Below are 12269 nucleotides of genomic sequence, written 5' to 3'. Positions count from 1 at the left end.
TGAGGTCATAATTATTGTATTAAATTTAATGGTAATCCATTAAATAGTTGTGGAGACATTTCACTTAAAACTTCAGAAGGGTATTCTGCTTATCTCTGATTTCTCAATTACCACTGACTGATTTTACTTTTACAAATTATTTAACTGCTCTGTGAGAAAATGAATAAATCAAAAAACTAATGAATAAACAGAGTGAAAAGCATGAGAATAAAAAATGTGATTCCCTCCCTTGAATCAGAGATAAAGCAGAGGAAATTATGTATATGTGTTATGGGAGGTTTAGTTGAAGACAAAAGCTTAGCTTGACCTTGGCATTTTGATGCCATTAATAATCTTAAATAGTCATCCGGCACCGGCAACAGCTCTTTTAAGATATTAACTGTCCTTTGTTTAGCAGCTGTCCCTCATCTGAGCTCTTGTCCCAAAATAAGTTTTTTGTGCAAAGTGAAATTTCTTCTCTTCCCCCTAATGCCTCTCCAGCAGTATCCATGCTTCTCCTGCTTCTCGCATGGAGAATAGAGAGGATTAAGGAGCAGGGACTCACTGGATTAGCCGAGGATTTGGGTAAATTAGGAATTCTTTCCTTCACACTCTTTCACACTGACAGCCTCTCTCTTTCACTCCTCTATTTTGTGGATAATAAGCAAGTCTGGCTAATGAGCACTCCTTGGTATGACCTGCACCTGGGCCAGGCTCAAGTGAAATTATATAGAAGATGTACCCCGTCCCACAGCGATGTCAAGGTTAGGGGGTTGTCAGCTCTCAGGGGCTAGGACCTCACAGACTCAGTTACAAGGATCATTCCAGTGAAAAACACACTGGTGGTCAGAGATTCTTTCACCGACTGGCTCACAGGCAGTTCAGCGGAAACACATTTTTCTCTCTCTAGGGCCACGAATGCTGCATGCAATCACTCCTTCTGCTAAAAAAGAGGGCAGGAATGAGGAAGAGGAGATTGATAGCAGCTTTAACAAGCCCTGGGCTCAGCTGGGCATTCCACAGCAGCCAATTCTGTTAGGGAGCAATTTTTCTTTTTAGTCAGGCAACATTACATTTTAGTAATTATGTATAGGCGTTGACTGTGGGCTGTGACTTGTTGCCACGAAGAGTAGAACGGCATGATTAGTTAAGAGCAACTCGGGGGTTTGGTGGAATTGGACTGTGGTGCAAAGGAAGATAGAGCTGGCAATAATGAGATGAAAGAATTTAGTGAATTAAAATAAATAGAGAAAATCTATTATACTATAACGTTCCAATTCGTTATTTTATCACAAATACACCGTGAAAATCAGGAAAATTACTCTTGATCAATAACCATATAAAGCCAACCATTGGTGGCTCTTTAATTGTAATCCACAATTAAATTGATAATATTAGATGGGGTTGTGGAAGTGGGAGGTGACTATCTATTGTCCAGGGGTTTGTCCATCCATCCATCTTTACATAGTAATGCCACTAGACATGCCACTCTCCACATTTTGCCCATGCTCTATTATTCCATTTCAATATTAAAGTGATTATGCTAAGGTAGTATTTTAATGGTTTGTTTGTTCTGATGAAACTTAGGGGGATGAGGAGCATTGTGTTTGTATAACTTTAAGAGACGCATTTATCATTCATGGGGGATAAAACTAAAGTTACCATATGTCTGAAAACTCTCAGTCATCCAAGTCATGGTCATCCAAGAAAAGTTGAATCAAAGGCAACTGGACCTGGTTGTAGACAAACAGGTCCAGTTGCCCTCGATTCAGCGTTTCTTGGATAAAAGTTACCATAATTATTTATTTGCTTAGAGCGGCTCTAAATGAAGTCATCAATCAATGCTTATCTGATACTAAGACATACAGAGTGTCCTGACTGACCTGAAGTCATCAACAAGGTAAGTATTTGGTTCTAATTTCAAGTTTAGGAGTAAACGCATTTCATCACCTTTCTTAACGTTGGATACAATCTTATCTCCCATATGGTTTCGGAGAGTTGTAAAGCAGTTACCAGCATAGACAATGATACTAGAGCACAAACGCATGCATTGCAACATGCATGCTTATTCCAGGGGGTGTGAAAAGAATATATACGTAAACCATGATGGTTGCTTTAAAATGATGAAAAGCTCCTTCAAATATTTTGATACTACTGAAACTTTTGGTGGCAGAATTTGTCTGGGATAATCAGTCCACCTACGCGTTAGTGCCGATTTTCAGGAAGCATGTTCATTTATCCTGAACTGAAGGTTAACTGAAGACGAAGAAAACACTTTGGGAAGCCACAGCTGTGATTGTTTCTGATGGACTTGAATTACAAGATTTACAAATTAAAAAATAAATGTAAATGATGTTGTGGCCAAATGGCCTGGCTGAGCATGATGCACAGATGCACCAGGAACACTGAAAGGGAGAAACAGCAATGCCAAAGCATCGTCCAAAATATTGCTGTGGCCAAGGCGTGTTCACACTTGATAGGATTATACTAAATGTGTAAAGCTTTTTCTTTTAATTATTTTTGGGCATTTTATGCCGTTATTGGACAGAGACAGTGGAGACAGACATGAAATGCAGGGGAATGACTAATGGTCCAACTGACATAAAACATAAACAGACCTATTGGATAAAAAAGTACAAGATACAACATCAGATTTAAATAAACTGGTATCTTACATCCTCAGTGAAATCTGTGTGCCATTTTCAGTTTAGATTCAATATGTTTTCAGTCTTTACCTTTGGGCAGCTAGCCTGTCATAAAAGTGGTGCTATTGGCCTTTTTCGTTTTTTGTTGTGACTTCCTGCATGAAATTGTATCTAGATAGGCCCATCGGTCCTCCGAATGCGCTGACTGCACATCGGAAACCACTCAGAAAAATGATAAAATGACATTATTAATTCAATTTTATGGTTCTGAGTGTCACAAACCAGTCAAGTGTCACTCTAAAATGGGAACCTCTACTCCTTGCTAAGAGTGGCTTTAGGAATCTCACAAATAACTCAAATTCTCTCAGGGCAGAGGATTTTTTAACTTTAAGCACAACTGTGAGTGAATCTGAGATGACTGACAAATTTGGCCGCAGGTCAATATTGTCGAGACACTATAGATATTACCAAGGTCCACCTTAACCTCTGCTGCTCACTGCCTCTAACAGGATAGGATTTACTCGTTTTAAAATGCCACAGACCAGACGATCAGCCAAATCCCGAATGCAAATGTAAATATGTCATGCCAAATTTGTCACGCACACTCAAACACTAAACCTTCACCATCAATGTTCTGCTTCTCCCTCCCTCTGCCCGTATTCTCGCGGTGTCCCTGTGTGCAGCGTTGCCGTCAGCAGTGTCAGCGGCTCAACGCTGTTTCTTTCAGAACTAAACGTCTATAGCTAGAGCTCATCAGTTCTGTGCCCAGCTCTGCTCATTGAGACAGATGCTAATGTCCCGTGAAGGAAGGCAAATGCTGCCGCATCATCAGTAAACACACGCTTCCTGTCAGCCGGAGAGGCTCTCTTCTCCATTGTGAATCAATGAAGTCTCCAAACAAGAGAAAGTTATAGATTACCTGAGGCTACGAGAGTAGGCAAATGGGAATCACAAAATAAGATTAATTGCCAACAAATGGTGGGCTGAGACGTCTTGCTGGCTCCAAGGCAAAATGTTGCGGCACAGGTCTGACCTGTTTCACATTAGATTTTGTTTTAAACTTTAAACTCTGATACACTGAGTGTGATATAAATTCAGTTCAACAATAATTTAGTCTTCTGTGATGGTCTGGAAGGTCAAGATGACTTAAGGAATGTTTTGCTGAGGATAAGGTTGTATACAGGAGGATGAGTTACAGTATATATGATGCAACTGACATATTGACAACCTGGGGAACCTGTTGTTGAACATGACCTCATAGTCTGTATCACTGCCCTTAAATCTGGACCTCTCTTCTTCGTCAGAATATTGGCAACTATAGACTTCACAGTGTTATGTGTAATAGGCTTGTCACTGTGAATTATGGTCACTGGCCCCACTTACTGCCTCAAAAGAGAGAAAGAGAGGAGTGTGTCTGAATCATTTAAGAGTCACTGTCCTGTAACGTTATCTTGACCGTTAACTTTTATTCTGACAGTCGTAGACAGGAATAGAAAGGGAGCACTTTTTTTCTTTTTTTTTTAATTTCACAACTAAATGTCATGCGTACTTATGCATCTTTCAAAGTTCATCCATCTGAAAATGTCTCCTGCAATGTCCTTTACCTTTTTAGCACTGACACAGACATCACAACTAAGTACAAGCTTCCATCATGCAAAGGCAAAATGGCAATCATAATGCATCTCTATTATTAATGTGCCAGGAAATGATGAGCTACAGAAACAGGTTTGTGTAGTCACTAAAGTGCATGATGGCTCAGTTAAAAACTGCTAGTTTATAATGTAAATACAGTGCTAACATGTTTACTGAGTGAAATCATTAATTCTTTCCTGCAGGGCCTAAAGACAACATGCACATTCAAATCTCAAACATTCTCTTTGATTTTCCTTTTCAGTCTGTGCTAAGCGAGATTGAGTCTACTTTTCCTCTTTTTTTCATACTGTCCAGCCAGCATCAGGGTATGTTTTTTCTGGCTTCACACATGCAGCTCGTGTAGTTACAAGCATGTGGAGCATGTGGAGTCTGCTCTGAAACAAATGAATGTGAGCCTCAGTTTGTACGAGGACATCAATTCTGCACGCATGATGGCAGAAAGGAGCAGGTGTGAGCCACAAATCAAATATCTACCATAACTCACAGTCTATGTACTTTATGTGTGCGTGCATATGGTATGTGTGTTTTAACTACATGAATGTGGTGAGACAGAGCACATACACACTGGCCACCAAAACCTTGCTTCCCACAAGGGCTGACAAGCACTATTACTATGCGTATAATTTACTGATAAAACAAAGCCAAACATATGTTTACTTTCAAGTTCTTCGCCTTGAATCACATGCAATGAACGATATACACATTGCTAAATCACAGAATATTTACCATTTAACTGTTAAGAAGGGTCAGGGAAGGAACAAGACTTAGAGACTGCAGCCATGCTAGCTCTGTTAGGCTGCTAGCAGCATGCTAACATGCTGATGTTGAGCAGATATATTGGGTGATATGGTCAATGGCAAGCTAAAATTTGTTAATTAGATTTAACACTGAGTACAGCTGAGTCAGCTGAGAATATTACTAGTTTTCTAGGAATATTAGTAAAAGTGAAATAACTTTGATTGGACTTGTTGGTCCTGGTAGAAATGTCAAAGGATCCCCAAATTCAGTGGCCGTCATCCTTTCAGAACCACGGATGTCTTTGTGAAATTTCATCCACTAGTTGTTGAGATAAAAAAAAAGGGGAACCACACTGGTGGACTGACTGACAGGCAGATCCAAATTGCTCTCCCGAGAGCCATACAGCCGGGGAGGCTAAAAAACTAAGTAAATAAACTCTGTACATTCCACGCCAATAAGCTCACAGTAGTAAGACCCCTACTGTCATTTAGCAGAGGTGATAAATGCTGTGCTGAACTGTTTGGTACTTGATTGGATTTAGCAGCCTGTGTCTGTAACAAGTTATATAAAACTATCTGGAGTGTGGACCAGAACATGCTGGAAGCTTAAGTAAACAAGTCCTGTTTGAGGTCACTCTACAGCCCAGGATTCATTCCTAATATAGTTTAAGAGAGACTGCCAGATACGACACTGTAACTACCCAGGTATACACAAGCTGCGATAATGAGGTTGGCAGAGATATACAGAAACGGGCTGGCAGAAGCTGCCTCTCCCAGGAAATCTTGCCAAAGAAGCTGACTGCAGCTCTAGGCCAACATATTTTACCTTTATAAGGAGAACTGGCTCTCCTTTTCCCCTCCGCCTCAATCACATGAATCTGTTGGACCTGGGCAGTAAAGCACAGTGAAGTATGGCAGCACTGAATTTAGGCAGAAGGGGAGGCTGCTGGGCTTAGTTTACAGAGTACTCCGGTATCCCCGTTTGGACAAATCGTCCCTGTCTCTGTTGGTTTTAAAACCCCAATGTCATTCTGCCTTTCAGCTCAAAAAAAAAGAGGGCTAAGCAGCATTTGGAAATAGAGTTTTAAAAGGAAATTGTTTGAGCTATCCCTCAGGCACAGAGAGGTACATTCTGAAGACATACATTATGAATGCTGCTCTTGGATTTTATGTCACCAATACTTCGCTCAAGTAATTGCTTTGTGCAAGTGAAAAGGAGCAGTAAAGTGGGCACATATTAAGAGACACTGTTAGGAGTCTTCACTCTCTGTGGCATATACAGTCGACAAAAACAGCGAAATCCCGGGGACAACGTGTCAGTGTCTGCCTATATGACTTTATAAACCCCTTGGAGCAGGAGTCAGTCTGTTAAAAATATTTAAAAAATACATGTAACCAACAGAGCAAAGCTAATAAGTATGCATTTCCATCAACCCCGTATGATTACAATCATCAATCCGAATTCCTCCTTGATTTGTCGGCCCTCCCTCTGTGTCTTATTTAAGAAAGGAGGCCGAATTGCTCCTCTTGCCTGTATTACACTAAAAACCTGCAGGGATTAACAACTGTACTGCTGAGTTAAAAGACTATATTTCAGTATTTACCACCCCACCCCACCCACTTCCTCCCACACCTTATTTTTGCACCGCAGGGATATTTCCCTAATGCAGCATAATGAGAAGTTAAAGAACTATAATTCGCAATGTGTGCCATGTTTGCTAATGAGTGTAGAAAAAAAAACAGACGCAGGTGTGTCACGTGTGACGTTTCTTAAGGTGGATTACACCCATTTCCTACTCTACTCTTTTTGCCAGTGTCATTTCCCATCATTACACCTATCTGTTTAAGTGCAGTTTTTAATACAAACTCAGGGTCTTTAACTTGCAAATCAGGTAGATGCCTCAGGCAGCCTGTTAGTCTCACATATACATGCTAACCCTCTATCTCCATTTCTTGCATGAGTAATCCTGCATTTGTGGTTGAGAGTTGAAAAAGTCTGACTTAGCCTCTCAGGTGCATGTCTAATAGCACTAAAGAACCCAACAGCAACAACTTTCTTTAATGAATATTGTATCGGCGTGTCCAAATGCCCCTCACAGACTAAAGATGGACTTGACAATGAAGATGAGAGTTGATGGAAACACTGGAGGACCACAGAGGTTATGATTTCAGTGGCAGACAATTCCCAGGGTGCAGTTGTTGACTGTTTGAAGGATGCAGAGCAAAGTGAGACATGCCTAGAGCACATCAAGGAGGGAGTATGTCTGTGTAGGAGTGCAGAGCTGCCTGCTTTGAGGATATCATTAACTCAGACACATCAGCACACATTAGTACTCCCAGGAATGAAACACGGCATCCTGCAAATACCACTTTCTGTTGCAGTCGGGCAACCTTCAAGTCAGGTTTAGGGAAGGCAGGGAAAAGTATTTCGGTGTGATTTTGTTTATAACCACCGAGGTACTACAGCTTAAGGCATGTAGAAGGTAAACAAGCCCAAAAGACAGTGAACATACAAAGATGTAACTACCAGCTCATATTCTCACCTGGCAGGTCAGAGAAGAGCAGGATGCATTCATTGAAGCCATTAGCCAGGAGACGATCCCTGAGTTGCTGCAGTATGGCCACACCGATACAGAAGGGGAAAGAAGAGTTACCCAGCAGCAACGTGTCCCACAGGTGGAAGATCTTGTGCAGTGGAAACACATCTGTATGGCAGGTGGAGAAATAAACAAAAGAAGGCAACATTTTACAAAACGACTAAAAACAAGTGTGTCTGAGAGGACAAATCTCTCGAGGGCTGCACAATAGGATCCTGCAAGCAGGACAACAGCATTCAATGTGCACGCAGTGTAAAATGGCGAATCACTCAGTACATAATGAGTATGATTTGCATGTGCATAGTATATTTACTTAGCATGGCTCTATGGCTTCAAAATGGGAAGCTCACTAAGCAAAATTGTGCATTGGCAAGGTTGCCTAGAGGGATATTTGATGTGGGGGAGGCAGCTGGGAAAATGTTTTTAGGTGGGTGTTGTTGTGGAAAAATGACAGGAAGAACATCAGGGGGCTGAAGAGCTTCAGAGCAAGGAACCTGCACAGGTTATTTCGAGCCAAATAAAACCACATCCTGATAATGCATCCCAGTGCAGTTATTATTTCAGTCATATTCCTCTCAGGATTTGAAAATTTTATGTTTCCTCCCTATTGAGATTTATGCATGAGAACCAGCACTGTCCACCTGGTTATATCATATCACCATTCGTTAACGCCAACCGTTAACGTGGATGCTCAGCAGTAGACGTGTGTGGGTGGGAAGAGTGTGAGTGTGGTGAGACAGGCTGAGAGAGCAAGAGGGGTGAGAAAATGCCTCGGAGGGTCGGCGCCACATTAGCAGTCAGCTGAGCAGACTGGTGCATGTGAGTGACAGGCAGTGTGTTTGAGTGTGTGTGTGTCTATGTGTGAATGGAAGATGACCCTCCAACCTTGTCTCATATTGGATTGGGGACATTAGCAGTCAGAGGGGTGCACCTCCTGAATACTGGACTCACGCACTGCCTCAGGGGGAGGATAAGGGGTAAAAGGGTCACACCTCCCACCCTCTACCTCAGGAGTGGTCTCCGTGTGAGTGTGTAACTGAGGAATGAAATATCCCACTGCCAAGTGCAGGGTTCAGATAAATCAATGGACAGAGTACGTCAAGATTAATCTGGCTACAATTAGTGTAAATCACATGTGTTCTATGTGTAAGAGTCTGCAGACGAGCAAAGTTACACCAAGAAGGCAAAAAGTTATTCAAGTTATAGTGTATGATGGGGTTGCACCTATAAGACACAAAGGTTAATTGCATATAATTTAATTTGTAGCAATGATCTGTAACCTCTGTTCATATGCTCATATTTCAGAGCTCCAGCTGCGCTCAGTGAAAGATAAAAGCGTAATGCTGCCATCACCTGACAAACCGCACCCTGAGAAGCAGCCAAAATAAAACCTTTATGTAGCTCTCATGCAGCGCAGAAGGCGAAAAGAATTCATACATGATGCTCATATTTCAGTCTCAACTAATAAGCAAAGGGTTGGAAGTTTTTGATAAAACCCCTTATTCAACAGTTTTGCTAAAACTAGACAGAACTCAGAAATCATATGACTCCTACCTGTCAATTTTAATCAAATCGTTTAGAATCGCAGCTTCTACACGGTCAAAAAATAATACAAAACTTTATTCAAGTTTACATTTTGGACAGTAAAACATAAACTGAATTTGTCCTGCAAGAATATGGATCTAGCTATCATCAATATCTAAAATGAACCCCAATCACCACCATAGTGACCCGCAACTGTAATGACTTTACTGAACTAATGTTAACTAGATGACTAGCTGAATCAACCATTTTCAACTCTCACAATAGAAGCCTGTAAGTCTCAACAGAAGCTGAACATCCCAAGCGTGACGCAGGAGGCAGCAGGATACTTCCGGGCTGCTGTAAAGGATTCTTTTAGAGAGGAGCTTTTTGCTGAGTGTATGAACGAATCTTCTCATAGTCTGCCAGAAGGTCCTCAGCAGCTCCTCAAATATTTGTTTTTGCCTTTGTTGATTCTTTTTTTTTTTTTTTTTTTTTAAAGCTTTAAAATTTTGAGACAAAAAAAGAAAAAAAAAAGAAAAGAACAAGCAGCAGGAGTTTTTTTTCCTGACCAATATGCACTCTTAGTTATACTAGGCGAGGGAAAAGATTCATGGGTAGGATGCAAAATTCAATTTATGGCATCTAGATAGTAAAAATAAATAATCTTACGTTACAGAAATACATCATGCCATCCTCCAGGTTCTCCTGAGGAAAACACGCTTGCTGATAAGTGTTGATGAATTTTTATAATGTTTTAAATCCATATTTATTATAGGCTTTTTATTGTTACTATCCTGGAAGTGAGCGCCTGGAATTGATTTTGTCTGCCACATCCTACCCGTGTATCTTAGACATGCTGGATTTTTTTCCTTTTTTTATAATATCAACTCAAACATCATTTTCATGAGCTGCAGGTTAGAATAAATTAATTGGTCATTTTCAGCTGACTGTAAAATCATGACATTGTAATCAATATTTCTGAATAAGCTGTGTGATGACAACACCCACAATTGCTTTTATACTGTATTTCCACAAATATCTCCACACAATTGGGTGTTATATTTCTACTTTCCTACATTGATAGTCTCAGTGAGTCACTACTTGGATGCAGAGAATGGTGCAGACTGCTCCATAGGGAGCGCTATAATAAGCCTGTAAAGACTACAGCTCAGTTTCGCCTTTCTGTTTAGTCACAGAGTCACAGAGACGTGACACTTGGAACAGACATGTATCTGCATACAAAAGACCCTTGAATTTTAAAACACTACAATATAATGTCCACCATCCATTTCTAGCCTGGAATTTTGGATTTTGGTGCATAACAATGTCTTAAGAGAGACATCATAGGTGCATTACCTTACATAGGAATTGACTTTCCTTAATTTTTATATATTTATCAATGACACAGCTTTATGGTGGTGGGAGATAGTTTCAGGTCATTTAGTCAAGTAAAGGTTGAAATATAAAACTAAACAAATACTCCATTAAACAAAACGGTTGGCAACACACTGTACTTAAAGTATCAGAAGTAAAAGTACTCATCAGAACCGATGATTATTATTTATGCATTAAAGGTCCCACATTGTATAAAGTGAGATTTCCGTGTCTATTTCGATTATAAAGCAGGTTTAGCTTCTATATTAATACTGTGAAAGTATCAAAGCTCCCAGTCCACAGAGAAATACACACAGAAAGTATTCAGAGACTGAGCCTTAAAACAAGCCGTCAGGACTTCTGTGATTTTGTAATGTCACAACAAAGCAGTCACCACCTTCAGCCATGCCCCAAGCCCCGCCCACTGGACCCACCATCCAACTTTGCAGGATCTGGCATCTCTGAATGGTTACCTGAAATCTGCTATATTTTTATTAGATCACTCAGAAAACAGTCAACCAGAGGAGGAGCTCAGAGCCTCTCTTTTGATTGGCTCACCGAGCTGTTGTCTGGAGCTCCAGAGAGAAGCCTGAGAGAGGATATATAAAACTACACTGAGATGGTTTTTGGTACTTAAAACCACAAATATATCTTCATGTGGATCAACACATCAAATGAAACACTGAAAAGTGTAAAACATGTGAGCAGAACTTTAATGTTGTAGTTGGACTGCTTTATATACTTTGAGGAAGTTTAATCTAGGTATTATTATTACATATTTTTTGTATATGTAAAGCAACTCAAAATTATCTAACTACTTTATATGAGTAAATATTAAAGCTTCTTAATTTCAAATTTAACTCAGTAGAACAACTGTATGTGAAACATGAATTTGTTATTGTCACAGTGGATCCTGTGATGGATCAGCTGAGCAATGATAACTGATGTGATAACAATAACCCCTCTGGTGCTCTGGTATTTGGCTTTCTGATCTTTTCCCACATGGAGGAGAAAAATTGCTGCGAGCAGCTGACTTATCAGCTTTATGATGGGATTTTTTAACTTATTCCGTTAGATACATATTACAGATGAATAAAGATGTGCTGGTAAAAATCTCAGGTAGCGCAGGACTGAGCTTTCAAGTCCTTTTCCCTTAGGACTGGAATTAATTAACAGCTGGAACAAAGGTCACCAAGAGAAAAAAAAAACACACAAAAACCTACTTAACTTGTCCATACTGGAGAACCTGACCTTTTCTGTCTCGTTTATTGTTACTCTAACTGAAGCAGACTCAAAATACCAGAGTTTTGGATTATGCATATCCACATTGTGAGCACAAAGAGAAGGTACTTACGTGTAAACATTGTCAGGAACCATGGAATAGCATAAAGCTGCACAGAACAGAAGAAAAAAAGAGAATAAGATATAAGCACATTTAGGAGATAATTTAGCATCTCTTTGTATTTAATATTCAGCATGTCAATTTGCTCAAATGAGATGAATGAACCGCTTTCTCACTTGAGGGATTTCTGTCTTTAAGAAAAGCAGCACACATGGCTGCACATCTCTACAGCCCCCGAGAAACAGAAATGGCAATAAAGAGCAAACTGCTGAGTTTGGTTATTAGTCAATGGGGAGAAAATCTAACAGTGAATCTCTTTACACCAATTTTGTCATCCCTCCCTCTTCTCACCGTCTCTCCTATTTCATCTCTACATTCCGCACCTCCCCTGGGGGAAATGCATAAAACTGAAATTATA

The 12269-nt window shown here is 40.2% G+C and overlaps 1 protein-coding gene across 2 annotated transcripts in view; it reads right to left on the bottom strand.

The window, feature by feature from the left end:
* tbck (TBC1 domain containing kinase) overlaps window positions 1-12269 on the bottom strand; it is a 51023-nt gene that overhangs the window by 24829 nt on the left and 13925 nt on the right. For both annotated transcript variants that reach the window (XM_023428213.2, XM_023428214.2), the window contains exons 21-22: window positions 11864-11900; window positions 7558-7719 (exon numbers count right to left, since the gene is read on the bottom strand). In XM_023428213.2, the coding sequence (XP_023283981.1) occupies window positions 7558-7719; window positions 11864-11900 (199 nt within the window). The remainder of the gene's footprint in view (window positions 1-7557; window positions 7720-11863; window positions 11901-12269) is intronic.

This window comes from Seriola lalandi, unplaced genomic scaffold (assembly GCF_002814215.2).
Source record: "Seriola lalandi dorsalis isolate HSWRI2012SDOR001 ecotype SW California unplaced genomic scaffold, Sedor1 jcf7180002054872, whole genome shotgun sequence".
Classification (NCBI taxonomy): domain Eukaryota; kingdom Metazoa; phylum Chordata; class Actinopteri; order Carangiformes; family Carangidae; genus Seriola; species Seriola lalandi.
Note: the sequence above shows the minus strand (reverse complement) of the source record. Positions and strands in the feature narration are given on the sequence as shown.